Source organism: Pygocentrus nattereri, chromosome 27, assembly GCF_015220715.1.
Source record: "Pygocentrus nattereri isolate fPygNat1 chromosome 27, fPygNat1.pri, whole genome shotgun sequence".
In the NCBI taxonomy this organism is placed as follows: domain Eukaryota; kingdom Metazoa; phylum Chordata; class Actinopteri; order Characiformes; family Serrasalmidae; genus Pygocentrus; species Pygocentrus nattereri.
In genome coordinates, this window is record NC_051237.1 from 21,484,177 (window position 1) to 21,497,590 (window position 13,414).

Below are 13,414 nucleotides of genomic sequence, written 5' to 3' on the forward strand. Positions count from 1 at the left end.
CTCTGATTTCTTTCGGATTTCTCAGTCTGCGCATGTGTGAAAACTGACAGTGGTACCGGAAATAAGCGAGCAGTGTTGCCACGAGACGCAGCAAAACACTTTTGGAGCGACGCTGAGACCAAATACATGCTTGACGAAATGAAGGATTTCAATATTCTTCATCTTCTAGATGACGTTTGTTCATATCTTCAGCTAAAGTGGTCCAATGTTTAAAAAAAAGCCACATGATGTGACATGGAGTTTCACCATTATCTGATTACTCAAGTGCATGTAAACACGTTGATCGGATTACTAACAAAATCTGATTTTCTGCAGTTATCAGATTATTGAGTGCATGTAAACTCATCGCGTTGACAGTTTTGAGATAAGACTACATCACTCCCCGTCTCAGCACCAAAGTATATTTTAAACACTGCATCATCAAAATGACATATAAAAATCAGAAGACACGTGTAGGTCCACTGGTGGTTTTAGATAGTAAATAAAATGACTATATTTGTGTTGAAGTCATGGCGACACCTGGTTCCTATCACCACCACTGTAAAGAATTTGGACTCAGCATGTTTCTCTACAGTGAACCACTTCACATCAAACCACTCTGAATGACTTTGTTTACATTTCAACAACTGATTTACAGAGGATTAAAAAAAAAATCAGCAAAATTCCCTTTTAAACAGTTAGCTAAGCAAAAAATTGACAACACATCCGTGTTGATCTTCATAAATTTGACCCCTAGATGAGACTACCTGCTACCTGCTATGGCCCTGGTGCCCTTGAGGAAGGCACTTTATCCCAAGTGGCTCCAGAGAGACTCTCCCTGCTTTTGGCAAATGGTGCTTGGGTTAAAAACAAGCACAGTTCACAAACTACTATAACTAATGCTAACTCACTTGGCTTTATAGAACAGATCTCAGGCTGTACAGTCAGTGTGACTTGGATTCACCTATGTACTCTATGCTGGTTATGATTAATGGAGGCACTCAGGGTCACAGCTAATAAAACTATCCTTATTTTACACTATTCTGTACTGTATTTTGTCTGTACATCTGCCAATTTCACATATAATACACATCACACCAAAAACTCACACTTCCCCCCATGTTTGTTTGAACATTCAGTATATATACTATGTGTAATATTCATTTTGTGTACATCAAATATAACACAAATATACAGGAGGTAGACAAAATAGTGGAAATACCAGACAGAGTGCAGGATTCTGTGGTGCTAGACTCCCTTTTGACTTTGGGCCTTGTAATGATGAAGTCAAACCGCTTCTTATAGAGTACTGGAAGGTTCTTCAAGACAATTTCGAACTTAATTCTAAACAACTTCTGTAATTAAACCTTGTTGGATATTTAGCAATACATTTTAGCATGACATGAAATCTTTCAGGTGAAGCTTGTGTGGCAACTGAAGGCAACTGAAAGACTTCTATACCCACAAACTTCAAAAGATGGTTCTTCAAGGGTTCTTTAGTAAAGAAACCCATTCTGTATAGAACTATGAACACAATCGTTTCATGATTAAAGGGTTCTTTGCATCATTAAAGGGCTCTTCAGACTGATGGCTCTGAATTTTCAAAATGGTTCTATATAGTACCGTCTACAGCATCTTCACCATCAAGCTGAAGAACTCGAACGATGCAAAGAACCCTTTACTCATGCAAAGAGTTCTTTGAGTGTTCATGGTTCTATACAGAACCGTTTTCTTTACTAAAGAAACCCGTCTTTTAGAGTTTAGAAGCGTAGTAACATTTACTTGGTACTCACAGTACTTACATGCACTTAAATACAAATTAATTTGTACTTTCATTTGTATTTTCAGTGATACTTTAATTTTTACTCAAGTATACACTCACTGGCCACTTTATTAGTACACCTTGCTAGTGAAAGTTTGGACCCCCTTTTGCCTTCAGAACTGCTTTAATTCTTCGTGGCAGACTTTCAACAAGGTGTTGGAAACGTTCCTCAGAGATTTTGGTTGGTTATTTGAGTTCCTGTTGCCTTTCTATCATCTGGAACCAGTCTGCCCATTCTCCTCTGACCTCACATCAACAAGGCATTTTCATCCACACAACTGACCGCTCACTGGATATTTCCTCTTTTTCGGACCGTTCTCTGTAAACCCTAGAGATGGTTGTGTGTGAAAATCCCAGTAGATCAGCAGTTTCTGAAATACTCAGACCAGCCCGTCTGGCACCAACAACCACGCCACGTTCAAAGTCCCTTAAATCCCCTTTCTTCCCCGTTCTGATGCTCGGTCTGCACTTCAGCAAGTTGTCTTGACCACCTCTACAGGCCTAAATGCATTGAGTTGCATCGGCCATGTGATTGGCTGATTAGCTATTTATGTTAACAAGCAATTGAACAGGTACCTAATTGTACCTAATAAAGTGGCCAGTGAGTGTTTGTATGTAAAAGTTTTGGCACTCCTGGTCAAATTCTGTGTTGTGTGTTTTTTTTTTAGAGAAAATAAGTTAAAAATCCTCTACAGAGAACATACTTCTGCATATTTTAATACACAATTACTGTTTATTTGCTGAAATTAACATATTGGGAAAAAAATAAAACATAAAATCTGGCCTGTGCAAAAGTTATGTTTATGGTCAGCACAAAAAAAGAAACTGTGCACTAAAACTGGCAGAAAAATAGCAAATGTGTTCATTTATTTTCACTTAGAAAATCAACAAAACATAATTTGACCAGGGTTGATCAAACTTGTGAGGAAAGAAACGCACATTCATTTCAGTGATTAACATTTCATTAAAAATTACTTTTGTGATTTGCAAATCTGAATGTGTTAAGGTGGCAACAACCTCTGTACTGCTTTGCTGTTGCTCTTGCCTTTCACTTTGGAGCGTTAGCATTTTTTTAAGAAAAGAAAGGATCCTAAATTTATTATTTTGTTGAAATTCAAAGAACTGAAAGTATTGCTGAATCAGAATGAAAAACGGGCTAAAATGGTGAGCGTGTGCTGCTGTGAGTGTGAGTTGCGCTGTAAAGCCTGAATTAATCATTCAGAAGCCAGAGGTGTCGGGTCGGGACTTTTTTGGACCACGTTGTATGTCTTTACACTTTAACGTCATATGCACAGACTCAAATATAGGTCTGGCTCAGGTCTCAAATTCAGAAGACAACATTATTTACACTTATGGCAATTGGCAGACGCTCTTATCCAGAGCAGCTTACAGTTTGATCATTTTACAAAGGTAGGCAAAGGTGGTGTTAGGAGTCTTGCCCAAGGACTCTTATTGATATAGTGTAGGGTGCTGCTCTGGTGAGGATTGAACCCCAGTCTACAGAAGGCAGAGGTGTTACCCACTACACTAACCAACATTATACTGATGAAAACGTGATAATGGTAGACAATTCACTCACATCCCCGGAAGGCACTAGAGGTCTGCACAAGGTGGGTTCACCCGCAGGTCCCGCATGATCTGCTAAGTAATTCATAGGTGGGATTCATTTTTAATTTCCCCGGATGCTGTGGATAGGGCTGCCCACCACTCTGGGCAAGTGTATGTGGTGTTTCACTTCACAAATAGGTTAAATGTGGAGGTGAATGATCCTGTTGGTGGGATTAAGAAGTGTTTTTTTTTTTTTTAAAAAAACAACACTGGTGGTTGATGAGGACCACAATCTCAGCCCAAAGTAGGTGGGTATGGGTGGGCATGGTGTGTGGATGAAGTGGGCGGTGCAGGCAAAAATGGTGCAAGGTTCTACAGGAGGGAGTGGACAAGAATCAACACTACAATTTGTGGGCACAGATGGATGTGGTTAGTGGTTGAATCAGGTGAGTGTTAATAACCAGGCCTTTGCAGAGCTCTTTAAGACACATCCTTCACCAAGTTTTGACTGAGTTCTCTGAATTCTCTTTCAATACGCTCGCAATAATCAGATTCATCTATTGGGGGAAGGGGTCTGAAACACAACCCCAAACGCAAACACAACAGGTGTTCTTGCTTCATATAGTTACACATTTCCACCAGAGAGGTCTCCAAATCCACAAAACAACACAAAACAAAAATTTGTAGAGACGTACGAAGTGGTCTGAAAAACTCCTGAAACCGACGCCTCTGACTTTAAAATGATTATTTGAAGCTAACTGGGCGACTTGTCATATTTTAACCTATTGTTTCTCCTGGTTTGAAAGAAATAATGATACTTCTTTCAATTTGAACCAAAAAATCTTTTGTCATTCCATTCCATCACTCCATCATTCCATTCCATCTTCCATTGTTTTTCTGGAAAGGTATTGTACTTTAGTCCTTATTTCACCAAAGTAACAATACTTTTCCTATAGCACAGGTTTAGGCTACTGTACACAGCTCTATTTGTGCTCATTTGCTATTCAGTTACAGGCCTTTAACTCTTAGCCTTGTCAGTACTGAGCTCTGGAAAACGTGGAGAAAAGCCTCCTTAACTGGAAGGAACACTGTTCAACAGTGACTTTGCTGCCAAACTGGTTTACAAATAACAGCTCCAGTACAGATAAGATCTGGATGAAAGCAATAGCACTCCTTTTGCTAGTCAAGAGTTTTGATATGGTTTAGTTTTGTCACTATTTTTTAGCATTTATTCTCTGATCTTTTAAATAATATCCCCCTTCTTGTCTTCACCCCCTCCGTCTTGACTGCGATTAGGGAAATAATATCTTTTTACAGCTTGTTAGGTGCCTCCTATTGCTTTTTAGAAGTTCAGACACTACCTTGTAGGTTTCGGAAGCTTTCTTGACACCAGTTAGCACTGTTAATAGGTGTAAAACTAGTAAGAAACAGACAGTGATATTGCTTTTTAAATCATATTCAGCAACTTTAAAATATTTTCCATTATTTCTACCCCCTGTATACTCATGTTTTGTCTTTTTCTTGTAGAATCATTTCTCAGTACTGCATCTCTGCGTCAGTATCATTTGAATATGTAGGCTACAATCTATAATAATCTGTAATCTATAGTATATGTACTTGTTCCATTGCCTTTTGTTGGTCCATGTACTGAAATACACCAGGAAGTACTAAGTGGCAATGTAGAGACTACATTTACAGGGAGAAACAAATAAGCATCATGTTATCTTTACACAAAGAGAAGCTACCGAAAAAAGTGGAGACCAACTCCTCTAATAAAGTGTTCAGCAATAAAAATACATGTACAATGTGACGCCACAAGATGGCACTGTCCTCAAACCCACAGCTTTAGTAAACATTCGCAACGTCAATAAACTGTAGTCCTTTATGTTGTTCCATTCACTTCTTCAGATCTTTTTTTATTTTGTCCTGAACAGACAAATGAAGCCTGCTATCCTGACACTCGCATGTGGCGATAACCTGAAGCTTTGAGAGACAACAAGAGGAACGAGGCCCGCTCCGAAACATCACGTCCCGAAACGTCCCTAGCTCATCTTGCAGTTTCTTCACTGTATTTCTGTCCTCTCTCCATTCAAAGGCTCTGTTCTGTCGGCTCCTCTTCTCTCAGGAGAAAGCTGATTTCTCGGTTCTCCGCTATCTGTTCTGTTCAAGCGTGGTTGGAGGTGCTTTCTCCCAGAAGCCAGTAGGTCCTCATTCTCCCTTTGCCTTTCATTTCTATGTCTCCTCTCAGCTCCAGCTGGAAGCAGTTGAACTCCTGCAGCACTGCACGTGTGGCCTCTGACACGTGGATCTTCAGCGCTAACGGAAGACCAGACAATGACACTCGTATTAGCATGTTTAGTGTTAAACCCCAGTGAAGCCAAATACAGATGCATGTGCAGACTCGAACTGTTCCGCTTCCACTTTCAATGCAAATGAGAGAGCCTATCCATACACTACTACTCAAGAGCAATATCAGCCCAGCCAGCACTGACTTCACGTTTGGGTGAATATCAGCCATTTAACCCTTAGAAGTTGAGTTAGTTCTTTTGCTTTGCTGTATAAGTCAAATGCAGTAATGTAATTATTAAAACATTACCGAAAAGAATAAAAACTGAAAGAAATGTAGAGAGGACAAACTGATGAACATTTTGAGTTATTGAATATCAAATTGATACGGAACAAAATATAATTTTATGCACTATTAACATATTACTTAAATTTTAAAAATGACTGGACCATAACTTAGACATTCATTTCTAAATAGCTGGCAACACAAGTGAGTCCACCTCACAGTGAACGTGTCCAAATTCTGCCCAATTGTGTGGTTGTCCCTCCCTTGTGTCATGTGACTCGTTAGAGTTATAAGGTTCCAGGTGTGAATGGGGAGCAGGGCTGCTAAATTTGGTGTTTTGGGTACAATTCGCTCCTACTGGCCACTGGATATTCAACATAGCACCTTATGACAAAGAACTCTCTGACGGGGTGAGAAATAGAATTGTTGCTCTCCACAAAGACGGCCTAGGCTATAAGAAGATTGCTAATACCCTGAAACTGAGCTATAGCACAGTGACCAAGGTCATACAGCGGTTTTTATAGGACATGTTCCACTCGGAAATAGACGCATGAGTGCTGCCAGCATTGCTGCAGAGGTTGAAGAAGAGGGAGGTCAGCCTGTCAGTACTCAGACCATACGCTGCACAATGCATCAATTCGGTCTGCATGGCCATCGTCCCAGAAGGAAGCCTCTTCTGAAGCTGACGCACAAGAAAGCCTGCAAACCATTTGCTGAAAACAAGCAGTCCAAGAACATGGATCACTGGAACCATGTCCTGTGTCTGATGAGACCAAGATAAACTTGTTTGGCTCAGATGGTGTGCAGCATGTGTGGCGGCGCCCTGGTGAGGAGTACCAACAGTCAACATGGTGGTGGTAGCATTGTGGTCTGGGGCTGCATGAGTGCTGCCGGCACTGGGGAGCTGTGGTTCATTGAGGGAAACATGAATTCCAACATGTACTGTGACCTTCTGAAACAGAGCCTGATCCCCTCCCTTTGGAAACTGCGCAACATGGCAGTTTTCAAACTCGATAATGACCCCAAACACACGTCCAACATGACAACTGCCTTGCTGAAAGTAAAGGTGATGGACTGGCCAAGTATGTCTCCAGACCTAAAGCCGATTGAGCACCTGTGGGGCATCCTCAAGCAGAAGGAGGAGGAGCAGCTCTGGTGAATTCCATGCTCAAGAGGTTTAAAACAGTGCTAGATAATAATAGTGGTCACACAAAATATTGAGACTTTGAGCACAAGTTGGACATGTTCACTGTGAGGTGGACTCACTTGTGTTGCCAGCTATTTAGACACTAATGTCTGTGTTTTGAGTTCTTTTCAGAGGACAGTAAATTTGCACTGCTATATAAGCTGCACACAGACTACTTTAAGTTATATCCAAGTTTCATTTCTATTGTGTCGTCCCATGAAAAGATACAATAAAATATTTGCAGAAATGTGAGGGGTGTACTCAATTTTGTGAGATACTGTATATACTTAATAGCTGTTATGACTGGACAATAAATAAATGAAGGTGGACTCACACACTGTATAGAACTGAATCAGCACAGAAATGACCAAACATTACTTAGATGGCACAAAGACAGCTGATGTCTTACCTTCTCCATTTGACTCCATGCGCGATGCTGTATTCACTGTGTCACCAAACAAACAATACCTTGGCATCTTCAGCCCAACAACACCAGCACACACAGGACCTGGGAATGCACACAGGTATTTTGTTTGTATTCTATTTTCCATGAAACACAAGCCATCAAGCTCTCTTAACAGTCCCTATAACTCATTCCACACCATAACAAACAAGCTATTACCTTCAGCATTGCTCACTCAGATCTGTTTATTAAGTCTAAGGTGTTTTTTCCTCCGTCTTTCCCCATTAACGCTATGGTTTGGTGACAAATATAATTTACATACAGTTCCTTTACTCCAAATGTAGTCAGCAGAGACATGTTTGGTGTTTTACCTTGGAGCTGCGAGGCTATTGTAGCTTATAATAATAGAACAGAATGGAATGCAGGAAATACCACAGCACTGTGGCATCATCTCCGTAGTATTTTGTACACATGAGCGAACGACGTTTCTCAAGAATGTGAAGTAAATGTGGTTAAACTCATTAAGCACGGTACATTCCAAATTTTCCAGTCTACCATTGTGTAGCACAAATACAACCACTTGTTGTTCCTTCACTCCTTCACTTCTGCAGGTGAACTGACGCATCAGATAAAAACGCATATTAAATAGCTTTTTAAAAGCTGACTGTAAATGAGAAATGACAGATTTTTCCCAAACCTTGTTGTAACACAGCCTAACACTGCCTACACACTGGCTGTGTCTCAATCTGAATGCTAGCGTACTAAATAATATATTCAAAATAGCAGGGGCGCCGTTGGAGGTGTACTAATTTGGCATGTAGTTTACTATAGTATATGTGGTTTGAGACGCAGTCATAAAGAGCACCTGCCCCACGAGTGAAAATCATTGTGTGTGTGTCCCTGTGCGAGCAACAGAGTGAGTGATAGTGACAGAACGAGAGAGAGCAACAGAGAGAGAGAGAGAGAGAGAGAGAGACAGAGAGAGAGAGAGAGAGAGAGACAGAGAGACAGAGAGAGAGAGAGAGAGAGAGAAAGAGAGAGAGAGAAAGAGAGAGAGAGGGAGACAGAGAGACAGAGAGAGAGAGAGAGAGAGAGAAAGAGAGAGAGAGGGAGACAGAGAGACAGAGAGAGAGAGAGAGAGAGAGAGAGAGAAAGAGAGAGAGAGAAAGAGAGAGAGAGGGAGACAGAGAGACAGAGAGAGAGAGAGAGAAAGAGAGAGAGAGAGAGAGAGAGATGGAGACAGAGAGACAGAGAGAGAGAGAGAGAGAGAAAGAGAGAGAGAGAGAAATAGAAACAGGAAAAGGGCGCCTTAAAAACACTGGAGGCCCAAAGAAGAACGAACGAATCAACACAATTCAGGACAAACAGAAGCCAAACATTTTCTCTCCTCAGGTAGCGAACAAAGATCAGAGAAGATCATTTCAATTAATTAAAACTTATATTCCATAATTTGAAAAGAGAATGATTAACGATGAAGATATGTTACTCGTGTTTCAGAGAGACACCAGAATGTATTAAACTAGCTACATATATTTACAGTTGCCATACATGCAGAAAACAGAGAGAACCAGCACCTTTAACCGATACCAAGTAAATATGTTATTTATTTAATATTATATATCTGTGTATGTACATATTGCTGTTGTCGGAACAAAACCTCATATCTCCAGTATGGGAACTTTACAGGAGAAGCAAAAGTGATATAGCAGTGATAGATGTAATATTCACATATATATATATATATATATGTATGGATGTATAAATGTATGTTTTTACATTACGCTTATATATAGACACACACACAAACAAACGCGCACACACACACACACACACACACACACACACACACACACACACACACACACACACACTAGTTTATTATTTTACTCTTTCTTCTATACATTATTTTCTTCCTCAACATTATCTCCAAATTAAGGATTCTATTAATTGCTTTGGCAACAACTGAATTACAATTCATACCAATAAAGCCCTTGAATTTGAAAAGAATATGAAAAAGAGAGAGCCATAATGATAAGACTTCAATAGTACTTTATCTGGTCCTATTAAAGTACTGAATTAACACTAAAACATTTTATCATCTGGTTGAGACGACGAACCAGATGGTGGACAAGGGACATCAAAACCGGACACCAGGCAACCCTAAATGAAGGCTTATACACCGCCAGTAGGCATCGTGCAAACTATGTGATCATTATCACCACAGCTGTGTCTCAAATCTATTTCATTTGCATTGAGTAGTGACTATTTATGACATACTGTTATTACGATAACTTTACAGGAGAAGGAAAAAAATGACTTTACTTTTAATGAAAGTCAATGGAACCAGACATTTCTCCAAGACATTTTGGGCTATTTCTTGTGGTCTATACCTCGTAAAGCTTACAAACAAGGCGAAGTACAACAAGCATTTTCAAATTAGGTTAAAAACTGAAAAACGTAGATAAAAATGTAGATACAATGTTTTGTTCTGACAACGGCGATAAGTATGTCGCACAGCTAAAAGCAGCAGTAGCGCTGATCTTGAAACCTGACTTTGTTCCCTACTTTTAAACGACGCTATTGTGCATAACTAAAGAAACTTCAAATGCCCAACATGTCTTGGTTAATATTTTTGCTGAACTATTAGTTGATGTGCCCTCACCGGTGTGGATGCCTATGCGCAGACGCAGCTGTAGATCTGGCCGATGGCGGATCCTGAAGGAGTAGACGGCCTCCAGCAGAGCAAGAGACATGCGGGCAATCTCCCGGGCATGCAGCTTCCCGTTCCGCACAGGAAGTCCAGACACCACCATGTACGCATCACCAATCGTCTCAACCTGAGGGCACCACACAGACACGCTCAAGTCCCCAGTTTACAAACATCATGACACGCTGAGGGCCTGAGGCACCCTGGAAACACTTAACAAGCTTTACAGCAGTAAAGACATGCCTGAAGCTAACACCCTGTTGTTTTTAATATTTGAAGGTACACTTCAGGTCGCTAACATACCACGATCTCATTTCCCCCTCTTTGCTTTTTTTCTGTTCAGTGACAAATGATCAGTGATCCAACCATATGATCTCAAATGGTAGGAGAAACCCCCAGAACTTTAATGGGTTAATTACCTTGTAAACGTCAAAGTTGTCAATGATGGCATCGAAACACGTGTAGAGGTCATTCAGTAAAGTCACCACCTGGAGGAAAACAGACAATATTAGCCGTATCCTAACAACCAACCGAGCTAGAGTCAGTAAGAAAGTCAATACTATAACCAATCTTGACATCTTCCACACTTTCCTGTGGCCCTGGATGAATAGGTTTAACAGCTGTCACCTGCATAGGTGTGCTCTCCGCTGAGAGTGCGGTGAAACCCACAATGTCGCTGAAGTAGATGGTGACAGAGTCAAAGGCCTCAGCCTGGACTGTCTCTCCTCTTTTCAGCTGCTCTGCCACTGAACTGCAACACACACACAAAGTCCAGTTTCATTTATTTATATGCTGCTTCTGACATCATGTGCAGCAGCCTAAGAACATGACAAAGAACCATTGAGAGGAACCAAGACTCAAATGGAGAAGCTGTAAGAGCTTGAGGAAGATCCGCTGAGAGGAACCAAGACTCAAAATGATAAATTCCTTTAAGAGCACGAGGAAGAACCTCTAGAAAAGCCAAGATTCAAATGGAGAAACTCTAAGAGCATGATTAAGAACTCCCAAGAGGAACCAAGACTCAAATGGAAAACTCTAAGTGCATGAGGAAGATCCACTGAGAGAAATCAAGACTCAAAATGATAAAATCCTTTAAAAGCATGAGGAAGAACCTCTAGAAAAGCCAAGATTCAAATGGAGAAACTCTAAGAGCACAAGGAAGATCCACTGAGAAGAACCAAGACTCAAATGGAGAAACTCTAAGAGCACGAGGAAGAACCTCTGACAGGAACCAAGACTCAGATAGAGAAACTCATTTAGGAGCATGAGGAAAAAACCACAGAGAAGAACCAAGACTCAAATGGAGAAAGATAAGGAAGAAGCACTGGAAGGAACCAAGACTCAAATGGAGAAAGATAAGGAAGAAGCACTGGAATTCCTGGAGAGATTCCTTTAGGAGCATGAGGAAGAACCACCAAGAGGAGCCAAGACTCAAATGGAGAAACTCCAAGAAGATTAGGGAGAACCTCCAACAGGAACCAACGCTCAAATGGAGAAACTCTAAGATCATGAGGAAGAACCACGAAGAAGAAGACCCAAATGACAAACTCTGTCACAGCATGAAGATGAAGAACTGAGTTAAAAGTTAATACTGACTTAAGAGCAAGAATTAAAACCCATGGGAAACTGAACAGTCACGCAAAATCACAATAAAAGGCTGAGGGTTGGATGAAGAGGCCTGACTGCACTCACTGAGGCAGGATCTGATAGAGCAGCGCTTCAGCTTTGCGTTTTTCCTCATGGTACGCCTGCGTCCTCTCCTCCACCAGCTCCTCCAGGTTATTAGCATACTGCTCCATGCGAGACAGTAGGTTATCCAGGATGTTGGAGCCGTAGCCTCTGCAGACAGAGAGAAGAACGTTAGAGATGGCAGTGAATAGTGTAATACGTATCCCAGTAATATGATCAGATCTGAAACAACGTTCTTGGTACTTTGGAAGGGAAAACAATCTTTCACCAATTCTTTTGCACCAACTCTATTTTCCCCAAAGTTTTATGGTTTGAAGGAACTGAAACATTAACCATATTCACTGTCCAGGGTTGAAAAATACTTGCTACTAGTTAGTTGCACTTTTATTCCGTTACATTTCCAAGAGGAATACATCCTTATACATCCATTTAGACCATAAAAGTACTCATTACAAGGCAAATACAAATTAGTACTCTTGAAAAGTTGACAAGCTATAAACAGTTGTTGTATGAAGCTGAAATCATAAATGTAGTTACTGGATGTTATATATAGGATATTTTGAACCACACATTCGGCTGTGCCTTACCTTCACTTATTTAGACCAGTCATTTTTGTAATGACAGCATTCACAGAGCAGATATGGGTTGAGGTATTTTAGGAAAACAATTTTTCTCAGTAATTTTTCACAGTATGTGCAAACCATCAATATCCCAGACTGTGGGATGGGTGGGTGCCCTGTACCAGCAGTCCTCTTTTATAGTCTTTTATGGTTTTATATTAATACCACCTGTGTGGATGGTAAGTTGAGCTGAACAATGAATCATTTTTCAAAAGAAATTACAATTGATAGACTGCAGTTTTCAAAAGAGCAAATGCTGCAATTGTACTTACAGCCCATGATATTCAGATTCTGTCTTGTCTCACGAAGTTTTAAGTGGGGAATTATAAAGCAGAGCTTACAAACTGGCAGTCTGGCACACAGAATTCAAGCCTCAGCCCCAAAAGGTCAGGAGCTTAATTTATGGAATAATTACATTTAAAACGCAAACACAGTATAAAAAATGCAGTTAGATATGTTTCCCTAGTATCTACTCTCCAGTCTCTCTCCCTTTTGTGGAGAATTTGTATTAATTTATGTATTACGTTTTTTGGAGTATAACTGCATTTAAATCGTAATTGCTATATTGGTCAGAAAGATTGATTGATTGATCTTTTCGCTAAAATCGTTAACCCTAATAGTAAGTGCCACTGTGCCTCCTCCTTGCCCTCCCGGTCATTATTTTTACTTAATCAAGAGTTACAAGAAACAGAATTGATGACCTGCACATACAACCATCTGGAAAAGTTTGAACAATCTCTGTCAAATTACATGCTTTGTTGATTTGAAAATAAGTTAACATAATCCTTTAGACAGCATATTGAAATATGATCTATGAAGAAAAAAAAATGTATTTATACAGCACTTTTCATAACAGTGGCAGCTTGAAGTGCTTTACAGACAGCATAA

At 40.2% G+C, this 13,414-nt stretch overlaps 1 protein-coding gene across 4 annotated transcripts in view; it reads right to left on the minus strand.

Moving 5' to 3' along the window:
• Window positions 1-2,640: 2,640 nt before the first annotated feature.
• npr1a (natriuretic peptide receptor 1a) overlaps window positions 2,641-13,414 on the minus strand; it is a 147,386-nt gene continuing 136,612 nt past the window's right edge. For 3 of the 4 annotated variants that reach the window (XM_017711401.2, XM_017711400.2, XM_037535187.1), the window contains exons 17-22: window positions 11,910-12,056; window positions 10,845-10,968; window positions 10,637-10,705; window positions 10,173-10,347; window positions 7,517-7,615; window positions 5,514-5,665 (exon numbers count right to left, since the gene is read on the minus strand). In XM_017711401.2, coding sequence (XP_017566890.1) covers window positions 5,514-5,665; window positions 7,517-7,615; window positions 10,173-10,347; window positions 10,637-10,705; window positions 10,845-10,968; window positions 11,910-12,056 — 766 coding nt within the window. Of the gene's footprint in view, window positions 5,666-7,516; window positions 7,616-10,172; window positions 10,348-10,636; window positions 10,706-10,844; window positions 10,969-11,909; window positions 12,057-13,414 lie in introns of all 4 variants that reach the window. The other variant, XM_037535188.1, reaches the window with a different exon arrangement.